This window comes from Trichoderma ghanense (genome assembly GCF_004382785.1).
Source record: "Trichoderma ghanense strain CCMA-1212 chromosome Unknown scaffold_21, whole genome shotgun sequence".
NCBI lineage: Eukaryota > Fungi > Ascomycota > Sordariomycetes > Hypocreales > Hypocreaceae > Trichoderma > Trichoderma ghanense.
The window spans coordinates 177265-198785 of NW_027395684.1; the positions used below are offsets into that span (position 1 = coordinate 177265).

Here is a 21521-nt window from a genome sequence, read left to right on the forward strand (position 1 = left end):
TTGGTAGATGTAAGGTGAAGGCTGTGAATTCGCCACGCATCAGCCGTCGCAGAGAAGACCTGGAACAGTGGCTCACGGTGAAAAGCTCACTCGAGCTTCTTTCGCCTCTAAACAAGCCACAAGAACACAGTACAGAGGCAAGCTTTTCCTCAACTTGACCTTCAACCCACGTCATGAATGCCAGAATCTTCTCCGCTAAAAGAGGACACTTGAAGACGGCAACAGTGGAGACTCGAGAGTCGTGATCTTTCGAAACCGATCGTATCAACCACAACTGATAGAAAGACCGAAAAAACGGCAGATTATCAAGCCGACTTATCCACTCAACCCACCACCCTCCGATCGGACTTAAGCCAGTAACAGCCCACCCATCTCTTCATCCGGCCTAGGAAACCCAGTATGTAAGATTCTAATCTGATCTCGTCCACATAAGCCGAGGAACGCGATCCAACGTTTTTGTCAGCAAAATCGCCGAACCTTCCCCGGTCAACTACAGTCATTGACCTCCCATCAAACCAAGCGGGAGAAAAAAAAAAAAAAAAACCATCTTTTAGGCATCCCTAGAATTCATCGCAGTTAAAGGTCCGGAGGAACTAACGGTATCGCCTCTAAACGCCGATGGATCTTGCCGCGGGACCACGGCCTCGGCACCCGGCAATGGCGAAAGTGGAACTGCTATGGAGTCATGGAACCCCGAAGAGACCGTGTCTAGAAGCCTTTTTTCTCTTTTTTTCCATGCTTGAGTTAATGATGTAATAAAGGGGCCCCCGTTATCAAGTTGACAATGAGATATATAAAAGAAGGGGCGCAAAGCTGTAGAATCGGCTTGGCTCTGAAAAGACCATTGACTGAGACTCTGTGAAACTACCACTCTCTTCCTCATCTCCATTTACCGATATCCTTGGAAAAAAAAAATCAGAACTCAGTTGCAACAATGGCTTCTTCCGAAGAACCCAAGTTCGAGGGCTGGGTCGGCCTCGACAAGGACGCCGCCAAGGGCAACATGGTCTGGCAACCATTCGACGTGAAGCCGTTCGAGGAAACAGACATTGATATCAAGATCTCACACTGCGGCATCTGCGGCTCTGACCTGCACAAGCTTCGATCAGGCTGGGTAAGCAGTTCCCCCCCCCCCCCCCCCCCCTTTTTTGACCAGGGGATTCACATCCCCATGATGAGACAAATCAGTGTCACTAACTTCAACCCGCAGGGCCCGACCGAATACCCGATCGTCGTCGGCCACGAAATCGTCGGCACCGCCGTCCGCGTCGGCTCCGTCGCCGCCTCCCAGACGGGCATCAAGGTCGGCGACCGCGTCGGCGTCGGCGCCCAGAGCGACTCGTGCCAGTGCCGCAGCCCCCCCGAGACGGTCGAGGACCACTCCGACTGCGAGGCGTGCGCCTCGGGCAACGAGGTCTACTGCCCGCGCATCACGCCCACGTACGGCGGCAAGTACCTGACCAAGGCGGGCGGCACGAGCATGGGCGGATACGCGCGGTTCCACCGCTGCCCGGCCAAGTTCGCCTTCAAGATCCCCGAGAGCCTGCCGAGCGAGCACGCGGCGCCGATGCTGTGCGCCGGCATCACGGTGTACTCGCCGCTGTCGCACTTTGGCAACGGCGGCCAGGGCCCCGTTGACCAGCGGCTCAAGGGCAAGTCGGTGGGCGTGCTGGGCGTCGGCGGCCTGGGCCACTTTGGCATCCTGTTCGCGAGGGCCATGGGCGCGGAGCGCGTCGTGGCCGTGTCGCGGCGGGCAGACAAGCGCGACGACGCGCTCGCCCTCGGGGCGGACGAGTACATTGCCACGGCGGAGGACGAGGACTGGGCCACCAAGCACGCCCGGTCGCTCAACCTCATCATCTGCTCCATCTCGAGCTCCAACATGCCCTTGACGGAGTACATGGGCCTGCTGAAGCGGGACGGCGTGTTCGTCCAGCTGGGCTTGCCGGACGACGGCCAGTTCAAGGTTGGGGCCACGTCCGTGGTGTTTGGTCGGCGGAGCTTGACGGGCAGCTTGATGGGGTCGCCGCATGAGATTCGGGAGATGCTGCAGCTTGCGGCGGATAAGGGGATTAAGCCGTGGGTCGAGATGTGGCCGATGAGCGAGGCGAATAAGGCGATTGTTGATATGGAGGCTGGCAAGGCAAAGTACCGATATGTGTTGGTGAACAATGAGTAGGGGGTGTATATGTGTGCAAGAGGAGCGATGGTTCATGTCAAGCGGTCTTTGATATAGATACCTTATATAGACGGAGTAATCGATGAAGTATATACGAGAAGTGCATATAAAAGCAGGCATCCATCCGTCTTTGAAGAGCTCAAGACAGCAAACGAAGCTTAATGAATTCCTCCATCGTCAGTCAGTGCCGATAAGCCGCTCATGTCTCTTTCAGGGCCAAACTTACTGATGGAACACTCCCCATGGTAACTCAGTTCCAGAAATGCCACCATTCAAAACTGTGATTCCGATTATGAGTGACGGGGTTGAAGTAGGTGAGACTGTTCTGTGTTTGCTTATATACTGTTGCAGGAAAAGGAAGCCGGACATTGGACGAGAAGCATGCATGTGGCGTACAAGACAGAGCTGAAGAGCACAGCCTTCGTGACAACTTGAGCCAAGGCAATTGCATCACGCGATTGTTTGCAAACGATGTCCCTGCCATGAACTATATACAACATAAGGTCAGCTCAACTCTGTAACTGAAATGACGAAAGCTCCCAATCATTCTATATCGCTCAAACGCTTACACCGAGAATCAAGGTCCTGGCTTCGTCCCACACCTTCACACCCACTTCTCCAACTCAAGCCAGACATCTCATAGGTATCCCTTTCCAAAAACGTTCCCAAGCAAGCAACTCCTCCAACGCTTCCGCACCCTCACCTCAACGGCGCCGGCAGTTCAGCAGCAGGGGGTTCCTGAGCCGGCACCTCAGCCACGTAACCCGGCTTGTGCACCATCCCGCCCTCGTTCGACAACTCGCTCGGCGACGGCCTCTCGTGCCCAGCAAGCTCCGTCGGCGGCGTCGCCTGGCCCGCGCGCACCCGGTTGTACTGCTTCCGCCTCCTCCACCACCAAAAGAAGAGTCCCAGCGCCAGCCCGACGACGAAAATCGGCACGGCAACGCCCACCCCGATTGCGGCTTTTGCGCCCGACGACAGGCCACCAGACGACGCCTCGCTCGTCTTGCCCGGCAGGCCGGTGTTGGTCGCCGTCGTGGCCTCGCTCCCCGTGGGCGACGTCCTCGTCGTCGCCATCGTCGTCGTCTCCGTGTCCGTCTTCTGATACACCATCCGGATGCCGTACGCATTCAGCCCGCCCGGCGCCGTAAACCCGCCCTGCACCGTGCTCGTCGTTCCGCCGTTGCTCACCGTCATGGGCAAGACGGTACCGTCTCCGTCGGGCGCAATCCAGGTGCAGAACAGCGTCGACCAGACGCTCCTCAGGGTGCTCGCCGTGACGCACGAGAGCGACACATCAGTGCCGTACGTGGGACAGCATGTGACTGTGGTGATGGTCTTTGCGCCAATGTTGTCGTGGCAGGCGGAGTAGTAGCCCGAGGGACAGATGAGGCCCGGAGAGAAGTAGGACGTCTCGTCGGTGTGGAAGCCCTTGGGGACGCAGGAGCTGGAGAAGTCGATGCCGGAGAGGAAGGAGGAGGCGAAGATGCCGTCGCAGTCGGAGGGGCGGGTGAAGGTTGTTGTGAGGGGGTTGAAGGGGAATGAGGTGACGACGGGGACGGCGGGCTTGGTGATGGCCTGGGTGGCGGTTGAGTCTATGGCGGCCATTGGGAGGTTTGGGGGATTACGGTGAGAGGAGAGGAGCTTTGATGAGGATATGGCAAAGGGGAAAGCAGTAGAGAAGCTTCAACGCGTCAAAAAGCCATCTATAGCTGAGATTATGGTGTGATCGTCGTCGGATGGCGGTTATCGAGCACAACTCGAGATTGATCAACGATGCGTACACGTCAGACGTAGCTGGAGAGGACAAGAAGAAGATCAGGCAAAGAAGAATGAAAGGAAGAAGAAGAGTAAGAGGAAGAGGAAAAGAAAGGCGAGCTCTCACAGAGAAGAGCTAGACAAGGTCCAGATCTTTAGCCCTCTTCCATCCATCCCATTCACACTATCAACTGACATGTACCCTCACCACCACACAAACACCCCATCACCACGCATTCTCCCATCTGCAGTACTTCCACCCCGCTAGCCACAGAGCTCGCGTAGCACATGTCCTCCTCATCCAACTCATCTCCCCAGTCTCCCTGCCTCCTCCCCCCCTCCCTTGGGACGACATCAGCACGCATGCACATCAGCCACTCAGAACAAAGCTCCGGCTGGGGCGCCTCTCATCTTCCTACGCCTTTCGTCCCAGGCGAAGGATCGGCCTCCATGTTCGGCGATGGAGTCTTTCAGCTTGTGCGAATGGGCCAATGGCGCGACATGAGAGGGTGGAGATGGGCGGCACGGGTTGACAGGTTGCCTTGTCTTTTTGTCCGGGGGGGGGATTTTTGGTTGGGATTGAATTGGTGAAAGAGTGATGAGCAGGGAGTTGCGGAGGATTTGTGTGCTGGTTCTTTATTTCCTGGGATGGAGTCGAGGGTTTTGGGGGACGCTTGTACGGTTGGGTCGAATCACCTTGTGCTTACTGACGATCTTTAATCTTATTCTTCCTCTCGTCGACTTTGGAACATCGTTCTTGGGATCTTGTCTTGTGTTCATCTTCCTCTCTGTGTCCTCTTCTCAGCTCTTGGAAGCGGTTCCACACACGGCGGCTATTCAAGCGATGGCTCTCCACGCAACGCAACACCGCCACGCCTCTCTTCCCCATTTTAGAGCCTCACAAAGACAGGATCCTGACAAATAACAGCAGGAACTATCGCAAGAAATCCTTCAGCAGGGTGTACTGTACTGTAGAATGGGACCAAGGTACAGCCCGCCAAACGGCGCCAAGGAGCGCTACGGCTGCAGGGGGGCTTGCTGATGAGGTTTTGGATCGACTTGGTCCATTTGTCAGACGACAGAAAATCCCGACACAAAGAGGCTCTGCTACAGGGCTGTCAGGATTCGGCTTATCCACTTCGCTGGGGCAGCTGCTGCTAGTGGTGCATGCGGCGAGGCTCACTCGGTGTGTTGGTGGTGGGTTGGAGATGGATGGATTTTTGGGCGAGGCTCAAGATGTGAGTGGGTTGCTAAGCGCTCTTGGATGGCTGATCGTCGGTTCAGTTCATTCTAGGCCAACTTGTTCACCTTGTCTTTACATCTGTTTTCGCTCCATTCTTCGCTCCCTTTCCCTACGATATAATTCCATAGCGAAAGTCAACCGTGTGTAACAATATTCTCGTTGTCATATGTTTCGAATGGACCAGTAAATGCCCGATTCTCAGCAATGCCTTGTCCCAGCTCACCTCTTAGCCATCCCATAACCGCCAGCCCCACCAACCGCTCCTCTAGCCTCAGCCCAACTCTCCCCATCTTTCATCTCGACAGACACAAACTCCATCCAGCATCAAACCCGCAACAGAACAGCCCAAGCCCAAACGGGAACTGCATCAATCAACCCTCCAGCTGCATCGTTACTCATCATTCAATCTCGCAGAGCTTCATGCGTCAAACCGCGTCTTAAAGCAAAGCACAAACTCAACCAGTCACAGACATGGACCGCTCACAGCCAGCCTCGTCCAATTTGATGGGTAAGCCCTTCATCGCCGTGCCTTCATTACACGATGCTTCGTCTGCCCTTGGCCAAGAGCTAGTCATATATCTACTTCTGAAAAAACTGAATATCTGCCCATTACGATATCGCTCGTTCGGCCAGTAACCTGCATACCCAACCTGGGCACCTCACCATGTCTCTTCACACACATGAATATCCAACCTCATCTCATATCACATCATCACAGACAACCACAACCGCCTCGTCGCCGACATCCTCACCCGCTACCGCACCCTCATGATGCTCGCCACCGTCCAAGCAGAACAAGACCGCAACAACGCCAACCCCGAAGCCATGGCCGTCACCGGCATATCCATCAAGATGGAATTCGACGGACTAGTACGCACCCCCCCTCATCTCCCCTTCACTCCCTCAACCTCAAACAATCTCCATTCCCCCAGCCCAACTTCCAAAGAAACAAAAGACGAAAAAGACTGACAAGGTGGGGGGGGAAAAAGTACACCTCCATCAAAGAATTCCTAACCCTATCCCGCAAAATCAAAGAACTCTGGGTCTTTGGCCCCCTCGGCATCGAGGACGACGACCGCAAGCTCAAGCAGGACCAGCTCGACATGCACGTCCACCGCGTTGCGGACCTGCTCAACGACATGGAGGCGTCTCGGATGAAGGCGCTTGCGGAGGGTAATGGGGCGACGTGGCAGCCGCTTGTTAGGGAGGAGATGGAGAGTCAGATTGCGGCGGCGGCGGCTGCTGCTGCGTCTGCGTCTTCTGGGGCTGGACGGTGATGTTTGGGAGTGATTTTTCTTTACGGGGCGTTGGGAGTTTGCATTTGGGGTACCAGATTCATGGATGCCTATAGAAGGTGACGGATATCACCAATTTGACTGGAACACGTGAAATGATAGAAAGGATATCCATTGGTGAAACGCTAGATATTTATCCCAGACTTTGACAACTGAATCACACGATCGCAGCATCTATAGCTATTCTCCTTAACCCTCTCCGCCCTCGGGATCCTCCTCGTCCTCATCGCCCAGCTGCTTGTCCACATCCTGCAGCTTTCCACTCGCCTTGTCAATCGTCGCAACCTTCATGCCGCCGGCAGTCAGCCACAAGAAGTGGTTTGACCTGAACTGGTCAATCTGCGTGAAGAAGGTGTGGAATCTGTAAATCATGTCAGTTCGGTCCTCTCGATACGTCAGCAAGTACGGCAAAACTCACGAGTTGTCCTTCTCCTCGACACCAAAGATGCGCGAGTAAATCTGCTCCTGCTTAAACGCCTCAATCTTGTCATTGTACCTGTCAAAGTCGATATCCTCCCGCCCAAGCGTCTCCGTGGCCCTCTTGTTGTAGTTCTCAAACACGGGACGCTCCAGCAGCAGGCCCAGGCCGGGCATCTTGGGAATCGCCATCTTCTTGGGCCCGTAGCTCTCCGTGATGCGGTCCAGCGTCGTGCCGCACCGCACCACGAGCGTCGCCAGCCCGACCATCTTGCGGATCTGGTGCATCATGAAGCTCTGCCCGTGCACCTTGAGCGACAGCCACTCCGTGTCGCCGATGATGATGGGCTTGGGGTTCACCACAAAGGACCGGATGTGCCGCTTCGACGACGGGTCGCCGTGCGACTTTTGCACCGTGTAGTTGTGGAAGTTGTTGGTGCCCTCGTACTTGCTGAGGGCCTCCTGCAGCCGCTGGATGCGCTCGGGCGACACGCGGTACGCACGCTTGGCGCCAATATACGCTGCCTTGATGTCGCGTAGGGCAAAGTCTACCGGGCCCAGCTCGCGGCGCTTGGGCTGGACGGTCTCGAGGACGACGGCGGGCTTTTGGGCGGCGGCGGCATCGTCAGCAGCCGGCTCGGCGTTTTCTGCAGACGGCTGCTCCTTGTCAACCATGACATAGTCTTCGTCCTCCTTGGCCGTCTCTGGCTCAGCAGCAGCCGGCTCGGCGGCTTGTTCGGTGTCGGCCTTCTTCGCCTCGCTTGTCTCCTCGAAAGCGTCCTCGGAATGCAGCCTCTCGATAACGGCTGCTCTTGTCTCCGGGTCTAGACGGGCCAGGATGGGCTTAATCTCCTTCTCTTCGACCTCGGACCAGAAGTCCTTGACGTCTGCCAGTCGTGCGTTCGTCTCCTCTTCGGCGCCGTACTCCTTGTTGATCTCGACCAGCTTCTTCCCCATGAAGCTCTGCGGGTGCGGCGGCAGAAGGCAGTAGCTGGGCATGAGATACTCGTACCACCGCGAATCGCAGTACTGGTAGCAGTTGAAGCTGTTGTTGGTCCGCTGGATGCCCCAGACCCGGATCTGCGCCGGCAGGGCCTCGTTGATCTTGTCGACAATGTTCTCGTCCTCGATAATCAGCTTCAGGCTGATGACGTTGCCCGCGGCATGCACGCCCTTGTCCGTACGGGCGCAGCGCGCCAGACTCGACTTTCGCGGGTCGTCGGCATTGGCCTTGGAAATGGCGCCGGCCTTGATGAACGCCTGGAACAGGTCGCGCTCAATCGTCTCCTCGTCGCCGTTGAGCTGCATGCCCTTGTAGCCCGTGCCGGCGTAGCCAATCATAACCGCGACCTTGCGCTTCGGGCGGCGGCCCTCGGCCTCAATCTCCTCCTTGGAGAAGGGGTTCGCCTTGGGGTTGTCGATGTCGCTGATCTTGCGGCGCTTGAACTCGCGATACTCGTCATGGCGCTTCCGCTTGTCTACCTTGGTGCGGCTACAGTCTTGAATCAGCGCCGTTGGTACATGCGGCCAGTCCACCGGGTCATGAGCAAGGACAATCGAACGTACCTCCATTCTCCTCGGCCTCTGTCGCCCTTCTTTCCCTTGCCGCGGCTGTTGTTGCCAGGCTTCTGGTCGCCTGTATTTGCTTCGGCGTCTGCAGATGCAGCAGCTGCAGCCTGGGGTTTGGCCTCGTTGCGCTCGCTCGGGGGCGCACCAGCGACAGGAGCCTCGTCACCGGCCGCCATGTTTGCATTGAGGATGTTGGAAGGCGCCTCGGTTTGTATGAAGCTATTCCAGAGGGAAGAGAAATTGCAAGATTGCGACTGATCAGAGAATTTCCTGCATGGCGATAAGGGTGGGGCATCGACTAGCACCGATTCTGGACGGCTTCGTTGCTACCCTGGAAATGAGCGAGTGGCTCAGCATCTGCGTGTACTTCAAGTCAGGGTAAGGCTGTAGGATCAATAAGAAGACAAGAGATGAATAAGAATGAATAGGATAGTATCTAGGTATTCTTGGCGACTTGCATTGGTCCTGGGTAGATGCTGTCGAGTTGTCACTGTTGCTTCAACTACTACACCTCACAGAGACGGGATCACATGCTGCTCTGGGGCACAAGGGAACGACAACACGCTGTGTCCCAACTTTAGAGAATGAACAAATCTCAGTCCAAGCCCAGAAAAAATAATAAAATAAATATTCAAGAGACGATACAGCTTCGCGTCAATTTGAAAGAACCAACTGATATCATCCAGACGTGGGCGTGCCATCAAATTGACTTCACCCCCCACACGCCGCTGCCCTGAATCGTTCCAGAGCTTCTAGCGGCCTCGGTCGACGTCATCATTGAATCCACGCCTACCCAAGCTCAGCCTTGTAGCCACGGTAACTCTTCCCTCTACATACAACTCTTTCACCATTCTCCATGTTCGCGACACGCTGATGGCCATCCTTTATTGAGCGTCTAAGCATCTTGTTCTTTTCTGATACTCCCCCATCAGTCGACGAATGGCATCTCGACGCCCCAAGACAAACTCCTCCCTCGATCGCGACTCCAACGAAATGGCCGCCTCAACAACCACCGAGCAAACCCGACCCGTAAAGCGAAACCCGCCCTATCTCCCCACGCCCCTCGAGCGCATCGCCCTCGGCATCTTCCCCGCCATCCTCGTCTTCGGCACAATCTTCTCCATCCTCTCGCCCGACGTCCGCGCCTCCGCATACGACCACGTCTCGCAGTCGCACCACCAGGACCCCAGCATCGCCCCGGGCTACTTTGCCCGCAAGAACAACATCTTCAACGTCGTCTTCGTCAAGCGCGGCTGGGGATGGATCACCTTCGCCTTCGTCTTCTTCCTGCTCATGCAGCCCACCGGCAAGGCGCCGCCCGCGGTCGTCCTGGCGAGGCGGATCCGCGCTGCGCTCCGGTGGGTGGCGGTCACGGGATGGTGGTTCTTCGTCACGCAGTGGTTCTTTGGCCCGCCGATTATTGATCGCAGCTTTCGATGGACTGGCGGCAAATGCGAGCTGGCGCAGAGAGAAGTCTCCGTGGAAGGAGGGGGGTCTATCAAGGAAATGCTGACGGCCGTGGCCTGTAAGGCGGCTGGGGGCAAATGGAAGGGCGGCCACGACATCTCGGGACACGTGTTCCTGCTGGTGCTGGGCAGTGCCTTTCTGATGCACGAGGTTGGCTGGCCGGCTTTGAGGTTCAGCGGACGGCTGGCCGAAGAGAGGAGCATCGTCATGTCGGACGGGGCGGTCAAGAGCGCCAGCGTGGAGTCGGAGACGGCCATCGGAGAGGGCGCAGGAGAGCCTGCGTTTAACATTGGAGGAAAGACGGCCCTTGGGTTTATCGCTCTGAGTCTGTGGATGCTGTTGATGACAGCCATCTATTTTCACACGTGGTTCGAAAAGGTATGTCTCTTATGTTGGAATAAGATCTGACAAAGAAGCTGACGATGATGTAGTTTACTGGACTTTTCGCCGCCATCATTGCTATATACACCGTCTATTACGTGCCTAGATTCGTACCGGCTGTGCGAGGAGTGATTGGTCTGCCGGGGATATAGATGGACGAAGCATTATGTTGACTACTTTGCATGCATCTGTATGAGTGGAAAGGGAATGATGAAGAATAGCTTCCGGCTTGGAAAATAGCATAGCCGTATTGAATTGTCATTGATACCCACATCCATGCATTTCCACACGAATCCAAGCAAAATAACAGCCCTCGTTGAACCTGGTCTGCACTCTGCATGTGATGCTCGATGATTGTGAGATTCGCCATGGAGGGGCATTTCCAAGCTCTAGCGCACGGACCACTTCTTCCACCAACCTCATCACCAGTGTGATACAGGCTTGCTATCTCACCCTCTTACACACTCACTCACTCACTTGCATAGAGGCATTTCGATACATTTCATACTATTGCAACCCTCTTCAACCTCACGATGTCGCTCTTGAAAGCCCCCTCAAACCTCCACGAACTCGTCAAAACGACCTTTTCCAAAGCCCTCGCTGCCAACGAGCTGCACTACTTCCCAACCCAAGTCACCATCCTCCACATCAACTCCAACCCCGTAAGTCCCAACCAACCTCCTCCTCCTCCTCCTCCTCGACCATCTTCAATTTCATTGATTAACACGCTTCAAGTTCCAACTCCGCTTCTCCCCCTCCCTCGCCAACAAGCCAAAAGGCCCTCCCCCGGATCCCGCTTACCCCCGCAAACCCTTTGACCCCTTCGCCAACCCCCCCGCCGCGCTCTTCATCACAGACCTGGGACCGCATCATTATCTCGTGCTGAACAAGTTTGCCGTTGTGCCGGAGCACTTCATTCTTGCGACAAAGGAGTTCAGGTTGCAGACGCATTTGCTGGAGGAATCTGACTTGCAGGCTACGCTCGCTTGCATTGATGCGTATGAACAGGCGAGGAAGGCAGCCAACAATGTCGATGCGTTACAAGGGGGGGAAGAAAAGGAGGATGGCTTGTTTGCATTCTTCAATGGGGGAGACCACTCTGGAGCTAGTCAACCTCACAGACATATCCAGCTCCTACCCATATCCCGCATGAAAGACGGTTTGGAAACAGACTCCTCGTGGGACGTCCTCGCTCAAAAAGCCGAATCCCTCGGAAAGACACCCTTTGTCACATTTTCAGAGCCCATCAGCACAGAAACTTCGCCGGCAAACCTCCACGCTGCGTACATTCGCCTCTACAGAAAGGCCTGCCAAGCAGTCGCTCAGCACACACAAGCAGGGAACACGGCTCCAACGGATGACGAGATTCCTTCGACTGGGGAAGCGAGGATCAGCTATAACATGGCCATGACGAGGAACAGGCTGGTGATATGCCCGCGACTAAGCGATGGTTGTGAGATTCGAGACGGCGAAACGTCTTCTGCGGTTGGATTCCTCGCTCTGAATGGGACGGTGCTGGCGGGTACGGCCTTGGTGAAGAGCGAGGCGGAGTGGGAAGCGTTGAAGAAGAGTCCGGGTCAACTGCTGGCTGTGTTGAAGAGCATCGGTGTTCCGCGAGAAGAGGTCAAGGACGAGCAGAACAAGCTTTAGTTGGCCAATACGTAGATGAATGGGCTTGAAGAGCAATGTATTAGAAGTAGACGTAGAAAGAAAATATGTACTCCAACACGAAAACTGCATGTGAATCGGATCTGCCCGCCCTGAGTTGTCCTATCCGTTTTGATGTTCCTCATCCCCCGGTATCGGTGGCATTGCTACCACTGCGTCTGCTGGCGAATGCGGACGCGGCATTTCTGCGCGGTAACAAGAAGAGAAAAGACGAAAACCGAAAATGGAACGAGAAAAATGAAGTTGAAAAAGTAGAAGAAGAAAGGAAAGCAAAATTCCATGTCCCTTGGCCCCTGTAACTCCCGGTTGTGCGTGCGAGACCTCGGTTTGGTCCTCGTTCGGTTCGATGAAACGAAAATTGAAAAGGCGAAGAACAAAAGAAAACAAAACAAAATGATCCGCAACGTAACAAGAGGAAAAGAAAGAAGGAGGCAACAACCGCAACCAAAGGAACTGGAAGGAAAAATAGGCCACGTCGGCATGCCCAACGATCGTCGTGCCCATGCTGCGCTCACTCCTCAGCCGCATCGTCGTCGTCGTCGCCGTCGTCGTCGTCCTCGTCCCCTTGATTCGACTCATGGCCCTGCTCAAGCTCGTCAACTTGGCTCTCGCCATACCCTTCATCAGTATGATCGTCCTCGTCGTCCTCGTCCTCCCAGCTATCGTCATAGCCAGTCTCCCCCAACTGCCCAGCAGCCTCGAAGCGCTTCCAACGTTTATGGCAGGTAGAATACCCAAAGCCATAGCCGCCATGCTCCTTGATGTACACGGACACGGCCATCCACGAAAGCTTTGCTCTATCTGGGTGCTGGCCATGGGCCAGCACCTGCACCGCCTCCTTCAGCAGGTGATCCTGAAGACATCTATTAGAACAGGATTCGATGAGACTATCCCAAGTTCAAAATCAATCAGCTGTTGAACAAACTTACATCCAGGTCCGTCCACTTGGGATCACGCTGCCTGTCCTTCTTTTCCTTGGTAAGCGTCCGATGGCGTCCTCGGAGAGTTGACTCGGCTTCCTTGAAATTCCCAAGTCTTTTAATATCCTTGTACGATATTCCTTCGCTGCGAGACTGAACGAGAAAACGATCCTTGGCAGCTCTTTCGGCTGCTGCTTGGGGTGTCATCTGGATCACGGGCGACCTCCTTGCACGAACTTCAGGCTGTCGGTGCACTGGTCGGCGCGAACTGACCGCGGGCAGGAGTCTGCGTGGTGGACGAGGGGGAGCGACGGAGCTGCGTGACGGGGGCGCGAGGTTGCCAGCAGCAGAAGGCTCCAGCATGAAGGAATTCTGAGTCTGGGCGGTTGCTGTCGTCATACTCTCCGTGGGCTGCGTCAGGATAATCGGGATACCAGCGGCCTGGTCAAGCTCATTCTTAATGGTCTCGGGCGCCGCAGAGGTAAAGGGCGTACTATCCTGAGTCGGCACCCAAGTCTCGCCTGCGAGAGGCTGCTGGGCGGGACGGTATGGCAGAGTATTAAAATTGAAGTCCAAAAGTTCAGAGGACTCAACGGGAGGAGGATTGTAGTAGAAACGCGGAGGCTCAACAAACACATCCTGAGGGTGCTGCTGTGGGTCAAAAGCGGCAGTAAACTCAGGGGGCATCACGGCAGAAGAGAACTCCAGCTGTTGCTGCTGCTGCTGCTGCTGGTGCTGGTGCTGCTGCTGCTGAAACTGTAATTCTTCTTCTTCTTCTTGTGGTTGTAACAAATAAGGTTGGTTAAAGAAGTTAACGTCCTGCAGCCGTCAAAGATCAGTACGGCATCTCCCAGGGGAGAAAGTAGACTCGGCGTAGAAGCAAGGACAGGACATACTTCAAAATCGGATAAAGACTGGAACATTGTATCATCTGCCATGGTCATGGCGGGATATTCAGCAAACTGCTCGCCAGAGTTCGAGTAAAGCGATGGTGCGGCTCCCGACGGTGCATACGACTGAAGACCGAGGCGTTCAAATGTTTGCCTCTGACAATCAAGGCAATTTGGGTCAAATTGATGGTCATATATAATAGCATGACCTTGAGCCGTGTTGACGACACCTGTTCCAGAAGGGTTCTGCCCGTCTTGGCTGCTCGGGAACGCATCGTTTCCGAATCCTTGGGCATCTGCATCAGATTTGGAGAGTCAGTGTGCCTGTTCCCGCCCAAGAAGCACCAAACAGATCAACTGACCGTCGTTACCCGGATGCTCTCTGTTATCCATGTCTGCGAGACTGGTTAGCCATAGATCTGGAATGCGCGGGGATGATGTAGATTCCCGTCTTCAGATAAGCGGTGGAGGGGAAAGGAGGAGAGCTGGCGAGCGGGTTGGGACATACCGTCGTTGGCTGGAGTATCCTTGAGTTGTCGAGGCTGACGATGATGATGGACTCTGTAGGTCACGGAAACAAAGGGGAGCCAACGACGACGCGGTTCTTCAGAGACAAAACAAAAAGATACCGAAACGAAGAGCGGGTTGGGAGATTCCACCAGACGAGAAAGTAACCGTCAAGTGCCGTTCTTGTCGGGAGAAAAGATAGAAAATGAGGGCCGGACAGGCTTTGACAAGAACGGAGACCGCTACGATAGCAGATGAAAAATGGTGATGAAAGAAGGATGGTGAAGAGGATCAACTCGTCAACAACTTGCCAACTCGACGAGAAGACTTGGTGCAAGAGGAAAAAAGTAGGCGGAAGAACAATAGTCAGGCTTTTTGCACGAATATAATGTGAGTAAGGAACGACAATAAACGAGTGGTGCTTCGCCTAAACCCTGACAGCTGCCAGACGGAGCTTCAATGACAGTGACAGACTTCCCAAATTGCTCGTCACTTGGCAAACTCGAAGTGTCCAGAAAGCCACATGCCCTGATCGAGCTTCCACCTCGCACATAATATCATTTCCCATACGACAATCCCCTCTGATGTAGACTCTCCAATTTCAAGAAAATCACAGCCCCAGAATGGCAGATTATAGTAGCACACTTCATCCTCCCATCAGCCCCCCTTTCACTCGTTCCCCAGCTTCCCGGCACCCTCCCCAGTTTTGATCCTGCAGAAGGCAGAGTAGCCACTGCGTTCCCGTTGCCGCGGACAATAATCAGCTTTTTGATTAAGGTTGATGCAAGTCATTCTACATCGGGGCATGCCAGACTGCAGATTTGTTCAATTCACCCAAAGGGAAATGCCCCTTCTCCCCACACACTCTTCTTCAGCAACCCCTGAGTTGTTCCTTGAACGCCCGAGCGTCACAGATAACGTTCAGTTCCCACGCCACCGGCTGTAGGAGATGAACTCCATACATGCTCCATACCTTTATCCCTTCGTCGTACGGCAGGACCTCCGTACGGAGCATCATCCGGCGTCGTCGGAGAAGCAGAAAGGGAGGAGGCTGGATGCGCCTACGGCAGAACCGACGTCGTGGAATGGTGGAAGAATATGCATAGAAGCAGCAAAGAGGCTTCGTGTATGCAACTGGTAGCGGCCATATGCATGCCTGTACACAACAGCAAGTATGTCTCTCCCTACCTCTCCCCCTCTTCGTCCTCTACCAAGCCCAGCCTCCTCCACCATCTCTCCCCAAATTCTCAACCTCCTGCACAGACCGCCTCCCCTGTCGGAAATGCCACGGCAACGTCAAGCCTGTCAACATCAAGATTGTCTCCCCCGATTCAGGCATAGCTGCCGTCGCTGCTCCTTCCCGTCGACCAGGGGCCTTGGATCACATCACACCGATTTCACTCTGCAGCCCTCTCTCCACACTCATTCATATTTTCTCGGGGTAGGCCGTGAAGGTTGGGAGCCACGCCGCTGATCCTTGATGAGGTCCTGACGGAAGTGTTTGAACGAGCGGGAGCAGACTGGGAGTTTTTTTTTTCGGCAGACTGCATGACATGTGGCAGGGGGCTGGAGACGGTGCAGGGAAATGCTAGCAGGTGCTGGTGATCCCGAGGAGAGGACAGAGAATATGCTGGTTTCCTGAGATGGAGGCACGATGCCAGCGTACCTTGTGTCATGTATTCAGCCCCGACGTGCATTCATGCATGGAAGGTGGTTTCCTTCTAGGCTGTGTGCCCATTTACTGTTCAAGGCCGCTTACAGCTGGGAATGGATGAACATGGGATGAGGGGTCAAGGGAGAAGATTAACACAACCACACTGACATTCTCAGTTCCAACACTGTAAGCAATGCCTTATTCAAAATGATATTTGGATAGTGTCCATGAGCAATTACGTCTTAAATACCATACAATCCCGCTCCCGCTGCCCCCAAGCTCAGACCAGAATAGGCCACAGAAGAGACGAGAAACACGGATCCAAGCCTTCTCTCATCATACTCCCAATCTCCCTCCCCTTACCGTCATCTCTTCTCCATATCTAAACTCTGAATCCAGTATTCCGCCCCATTGCTCCGTCAGCTGAAGGTCATTATACACAAGCCCTATTTTCCCGGGTAATCAACACTACCCGGGTCACACAACACATGTAGTCTCATGTCACCAGCAAAGACAACCCATAAGACGAAGAGCAAGAGAGCACAACATGAGGCAGAGCGCTTATCCACCATTCTGTAACAAGTCGGATGGCACAAAGCAGATCGCCCTCCCCGAACTTGCGACGGCGGCATACCGTTTCTCGTCCATCTCGAAAGAAGAAGCCATCATATCATCGGTTCAACCCAAACCCACGCACACACACATTTTCTTCTAGAGCGAAGATGGGTAGACAATGCTGAGAGAAGGTCTAGCCAAGGTACGGGATGCTTTACGAATCTGTAATGTTCTGTTTCTATTTTGCGGCTGCGGAGTAAATTACACGTAGTCACGGGAAGGGCCATGCGGAATCTCGGATGCGGGACGGTGAGGTGGTGAGAGAGGGAACGCCTGTTTGCACGGGATATTCTGGTGATGTAAAGTCTACAAGATACCAAGCGCAATCACGGAGTGAAACACGTGGGGGTAAACCAGATCTTGAAGCTCCTCACCCTGATATACTTCAAGTCGAAATTCAAATATTCCAGGGGCTTCTCAAAGATTCAAGGTGGAAAATGCAAACCTCAACAGTCGACAGCCTCCCCTGAGGACAAAACCCACACGTCACCTCACATCTGCCATGCCCAATATAAACAAAGCCTGCCAGGAACACTCATCTTTCAGGCCCTGTGCGAACCTATCTTGCCCATTCCTTCCCACCCATCGCCACCGCCGCCGGCAACCCGCATATCACCAGAGTCGAGGGGGGCTGGCTGGACAAGAGCATCTGCCGGTCTGGCCCAACGTTCGCCAGCACTTTCGTAGACCGCTTTGCCCGGGATTGCGAGGATGATCAAGTCTCATTCCTTCTGGTCTGGGGGCTCTAGTTCCTCTACATCGAATCGAGATGTAGGAGTAGCTTGTAACTGATTTCTGGATTCTCACGTCAATATCCACAATCAAGAATTTGCCGCCGTCTTGTGCAACGGTACAGACATTAACCAACAAAACTTCCCAGCAGTTCTCCAACAAAAGTCCAACGTGGAGCTTGGTAAGTCAGGGGCTAAGAACAAAAAGCGCTTGCCTTGATGTCCTATTTTATGATCCAGTAGCACCTATTTCCCTCCGAGTTCCCAGTGACAACTTCAAGATGAAAACACATGAAAAAGTCAGAATGGAAACATATATCAAAGCCAAAACACTGCACATTCTTTTGTATTCCTCTAGGGTAGGGATTGGACGGGCCAGAAATTCGATCAACGAAGTCTGGCACGTTCCTGCTCAAACAACAGACAAGAAACATAAAAAAGCAAAGAAACGCCGAGAATGCCGTGCAACCAGAGTCAAAGCGGAACAAAACATGTAATATGTACATCCAAATAGGGACAACGACCCGTACAGAAATAGAGCACCCGGCTCAAGCCGCCAGATCAAAGTCGTCGAAGAAAAAGACCAAAGAGAAAAAGAGCCAGCAGACGCCAACTCTAGTCATCCCACTCCTCGTCCAGCTGGTCAATCAACCGGTTTTCCGCTTCGCTGTTCCGCCCGATGCCGCCAGACCCGAGATGCTGATACCCTCTCCTGCTCGGCAGAAGGCGCCCGCACGACGACAGCAAGATGACGAAGAGATCCTACACAAAAAGCTTACGTATTAGTGGAAAGGAGGCAGTCCCGCCTTGGGCCGGGAAGGACGCACGCTGAAAAAGCTCCCGATGCCGGCCCACAGGCTGTAGTTGGGGAGCTGCCGCCATCCTCGCGCGTGCGCGACGGTGCGGTTGTAGAAGACGCCGCCCAGGATGTACACGAGCACGGCAATGACGAGGATCAGCCCGAACACGCTGCCGGGGCCAACGCTGCCGGGCTTGTGCGGCTCGGCATGGGCGCAGGCGTGGACCGATCGGGCTTCGAAGAAGTACGAGCATTCGTCGGGATCGACGCCGACGAATGAAACAGCCGTCGTCGTTCCGGGATCGCGATCGCACAGGAAGGAAATTGTTGCGGACTTGCGCCTGATCTTGGACGTGCTCTCGCTTCGGTCAATCGTCTCGACTGCGTGGGCATGGCCGGGCGATGAGAGGCCCTCGTCAAATGTCGAGCTCCGCTTGTCGTAATCATAGTCGTCGTCGGGATCGTTATCCGGACTTGATCTGCTTTCCCCACACGGCGATCCGCCAGTGTACTGCAGGACCAGCTTTCTCCCGCGACTGTGCAAATCGAGCGACACAGAGCTAGAGCAACCATTAGCAACATGATGGTAAAGTAGAGAGAGTGCCCAAGACAAACCCGATTGAGTATACGCTGTTGTGAGTGGTGTAGTATGCGCTGACATTGGCCCACTGGCTCTTCTTGAGCCCGACCACGTCGCTGACGGGATCAACCACGGCGCCGCAGATGTTGAGCGTAAAGTTCTTGCCGTAGTCGTACCCCCGCGAGTGGTAGTCCTTGTACAAGCCCGACTTAGGCGTCTTCCCATTCTCTGGCGGCGGCAACGCCATGTCTGGCCGCAAATCGAAGAAGCCGCCGTTGCCCGTTGACGAGGTGGCCGTACACGCCGGCACATGAGTCGTCGCGGTGGGGGTGTCTCCCGCGGCGTGGACGGCGGCTGCGGCCGTGGCCAGAAGCATCACGAGCTGAGACGTTGAGGGCATCATGGCTGGATATTGGTAGGGCGATGTCGTCGCTTCGGGGTCGGTTCGAAAGAGGGGGAGTAGTGGCTGAGAGCTGCCTCGAGGGGCTGTTGGACGTGCGATGCTTGCGCGATCATCAATTGCCGCGTAAGACGGAGAGATGCGACGTGAGACACGGAGAGTAAACGAGGGACAATGTCTGGAACAAGCGCGAAGCACTCTTTGCGCGCGAGATCAGTCCTGTTCCACTGACTGTTGGCGTCTTCAACAATAACCTCTGCGGCTCGATACAGTCGACTCAAGAAAAGAATGCGTCGTCGTTGGTCTCAGCCTCGCAGCCTGCTTCCCCAACAAGCGCCACGACAATACATAATCCCCGGCCCAAGCAAGTTGTCATCCAAGTCACGGGATTTCGAATTCGATACCTACCTAGTACTTACCTAGCCTTGTCCGCTCTCTGGTTGGCGGGTTCCTGGATGACGTCGATCCCTTCCCGATTCGCACACACTACGAAGCCGATCGGGTAATGTGTTTGTCCGCTTCGGAGCTGGTAGATGCCGCTAGGCTAGTCTAGGCTAAGCCTATCCGGGCAGATTAAACGATTAATCACGATTCGGAAGCTCGAGCCCCCGAGATCCAGCTTTTGCCAGCTTGCCATCCATCATCGAGCACGTCCAATGGCTTGAGGCAGTGCTGTTCCTCTTCGTGTCTTTTTGTGCGTCTAAGCCTCACTGCAGAGGCAGAGAACAAGCCTTAAGAGTTGCCACCTTGCCAGAAGGAAACGCGCTTCTTTGGCTCCTCATCGACGTGTCACAATGGCAAAGCCCAAGCAAGCTGCCCCGGAGCAGCCTCACGGCTACGAGTTCGGAGGCCCGTAAGTCGCAGCCCGTTGCCGATAGAAGAAAAGAAGCATCTGACTTGATTCTAACGCGGTCTGTAGGCTTGGTGCCTTTGGCATCTCCTTCGGCCTCCCCGTCCTCGTCTACCTCTTCACCTTTTCCTGCAACGACATCTCGGGCTGTCCCGCGCCTTCGTTCTTGAGCCCCAAGACGCTGTCCCTTGACAAGCTGAAGCTCGAGGTTGGCTGGCCCGAAGATGGCATCTGGGGCCTGGCCAGCTGGAAGGCAACTGGTGCTTTGGCGGGATACTACCTCCTTAACCTGATTCTGTACGCGATTCTCCCTGCGGAAAAGGTGGAGGGTACGGTTCTGCGCTCTGGCGGTCGCCTCAAGTACAGGTTCAACAGTACGTCACCGAAAGCAAGAAGACAGCATGTGATATGACATGCATATACGGACAGCCATGCTAACTTCATGAAAGCCCTGTACTCCAACATGGCGACTCTTGCTGCGCTGGCCGCCGGAACCATCGCCCAAGGCGCAGAGTTCCCCGTCTGGACCTTTATCAGCGAAAACTACGTCCAGCTCCTCACCGCGAGCATCTTGCTCTCATATGCCATCGCCACTTTCGTCTACGTTCGAAGCTTCAGCGTCAAGGCCGGCAACAAGGAAAACCGCGAGCTCGCCGCCGGCGGATGCACGGGAAACATGCTGTACGACTGGTTCATCGGGCGCGAGCTGAACCCCCGCGTCACCATCCCCCTTATCGGAGAGGTCGACTTGAAGGAGTGGTGTGAGCTTCGGCCGGGCATGATGGGATGGATCATCTTGAACTGCGCTTGGTGCGCCCAGCAGTACCGCAACTATGGCTATGTCACGGACAGCGCCATCTGCATCACCGTCGTGCAGGCGCTGTACATCATTGACTCGTGGGTGAACGAGGCCGCCATCTTGACGACCATGGACATCACGACCGATGGATTCGGCATGATGCTGGCATTTGGAGACCTCGTTTGGGTCCCGTTCGTGTACTCCCTCCAGACTCGCTACTTGTCGGTGTATCCTCGCTCGCTCGGCCCCCTTGGGCTCCTTGCCATGATTTCGCTCATCGCCACCGGCTTCTACATTTTCCGCTCTGCCAACAGCCAGAAGAACACTTTCCGCACCAACCCCAGCGATCCCAGCGTCGCTCATCTCAAGTTTATCGAGACCAAGACCGGCAGCAAGCTTCTGACCACGGGCTGGTGGGGTATCGCGCGCCACATCAACTACTTTGGCGATTGGATCCAGGCGTGGCCATACTGCCTGCCCACGGGCCTTGCGGGATACCAGATCCTTGCCGCTGGCACGCCCACGGCCGAGGAAGCCTTTGTCATGGCTGACGGCCGACAGGTGATTCAAGGTGATGCCAAGGGCTGGGGCATGCTCATTACCTACTTCTATATCGTGTATTTCGGGATCTTGCTCATCCACCGCGATGGACGAGACGATCTCAAGTGCTATCGCAAGTATGGCGAGGATTGGAACAAGTACAAGAAGATTGTGCGATGGAGGATTATTCCTGGCATATACTAGGCGGCTCTGACTGGCTCGCTGAATGTGGAGCTCGGAGAGCAAAGGACTTGATTGC

The 21521-nt window shown here is 54.9% G+C and overlaps 9 protein-coding genes across 9 annotated transcripts; 5 read left to right on the top strand and 4 right to left on the bottom strand.

Annotated features, from left to right (window-relative positions):
- Positions 1-934: 934 nt before the first annotated feature.
- CCMA1212_010057 (NADP-dependent alcohol dehydrogenase 6) lies at positions 935-2179 on the top strand (the record flags this gene model as incomplete). Its single annotated transcript, XM_073707112.1, has 2 exons — positions 935-1114; positions 1211-2179. The coding sequence occupies 2 exons, from the start codon at positions 935-937 to the stop codon at positions 2177-2179; spliced, it is 1149 nt and encodes a 382-aa protein (XP_073554427.1).
- Positions 2180-2878: 699 nt separating this feature from the next.
- On the bottom strand, positions 2879-3787 carry CCMA1212_010058 (uncharacterized protein; the record flags this gene model as incomplete). Its single annotated transcript, XM_073707113.1, has 1 exon — positions 2879-3787. One exon carries the CDS (start codon positions 3785-3787, stop codon positions 2879-2881), a length of 909 nt encoding a protein of 302 aa, XP_073554433.1.
- Positions 3788-5651: 1864 nt separating this feature from the next.
- Positions 5652-6457, top strand: CCMA1212_010059 (uncharacterized protein; the record flags this gene model as incomplete). Its single annotated transcript, XM_073707114.1, has 3 exons — positions 5652-5688; positions 5899-6050; positions 6170-6457. 3 exons carry the CDS (start codon positions 5652-5654, stop codon positions 6455-6457), a joined length of 477 nt encoding a protein of 158 aa, XP_073554434.1.
- Positions 6458-6664: 207 nt separating this feature from the next.
- Positions 6665-8637, bottom strand: CCMA1212_010060 (tRNA pseudouridine synthase 1; the record flags this gene model as incomplete). Its single annotated transcript, XM_073707115.1, has 3 exons — positions 6665-6836; positions 6894-8384; positions 8459-8637. 3 exons carry the CDS (start codon positions 8635-8637, stop codon positions 6665-6667), a joined length of 1842 nt encoding a protein of 613 aa, XP_073554363.1.
- Positions 8638-9454: 817 nt separating this feature from the next.
- Positions 9455-11959, top strand: CCMA1212_010061 (FIT family protein scs3; the record flags this gene model as incomplete). The annotated part of the gene is made up of 4 exons (XM_073707116.1): positions 9455-10306; positions 10360-10428; positions 10795-10971; positions 11045-11959. The coding sequence occupies 4 exons, from the start codon at positions 9455-9457 to the stop codon at positions 11957-11959; spliced, it is 2013 nt and encodes a 670-aa protein (XP_073554362.1).
- A 529-nt stretch (positions 11960-12488) lies between these two features.
- CCMA1212_010062 (uncharacterized protein) lies at positions 12489-14180 on the bottom strand (the record flags this gene model as incomplete). The annotated part of the gene is made up of 4 exons (XM_073707117.1): positions 12489-12830; positions 12907-13716; positions 13794-14083; positions 14150-14180. The coding sequence occupies 4 exons, from the start codon at positions 14178-14180 to the stop codon at positions 12489-12491; spliced, it is 1473 nt and encodes a 490-aa protein (XP_073554361.1).
- Positions 14181-15442: 1262 nt separating this feature from the next.
- Positions 15443-15936, top strand: CCMA1212_010063 (uncharacterized protein; the record flags this gene model as incomplete). The annotated part of the gene is made up of 2 exons (XM_073707118.1): positions 15443-15735; positions 15876-15936. 2 exons carry the CDS (start codon positions 15443-15445, stop codon positions 15934-15936), a joined length of 354 nt encoding a protein of 117 aa, XP_073554360.1.
- A 1973-nt stretch (positions 15937-17909) lies between these two features.
- On the bottom strand, positions 17910-19076 carry CCMA1212_010064 (uncharacterized protein; the record flags this gene model as incomplete). Its single annotated transcript, XM_073707119.1, has 3 exons — positions 17910-18056; positions 18122-18653; positions 18709-19076. 3 exons carry the CDS (start codon positions 19074-19076, stop codon positions 17910-17912), a joined length of 1047 nt encoding a protein of 348 aa, XP_073554359.1.
- Positions 19077-19867: 791 nt separating this feature from the next.
- CCMA1212_010065 (uncharacterized protein) lies at positions 19868-21466 on the top strand (the record flags this gene model as incomplete). The annotated part of the gene is made up of 3 exons (XM_073707120.1): positions 19868-19926; positions 19993-20297; positions 20373-21466. 3 exons carry the CDS (start codon positions 19868-19870, stop codon positions 21464-21466), a joined length of 1458 nt encoding a protein of 485 aa, XP_073554358.1.
- Positions 21467-21521: the final 55 nt, after the last annotated feature.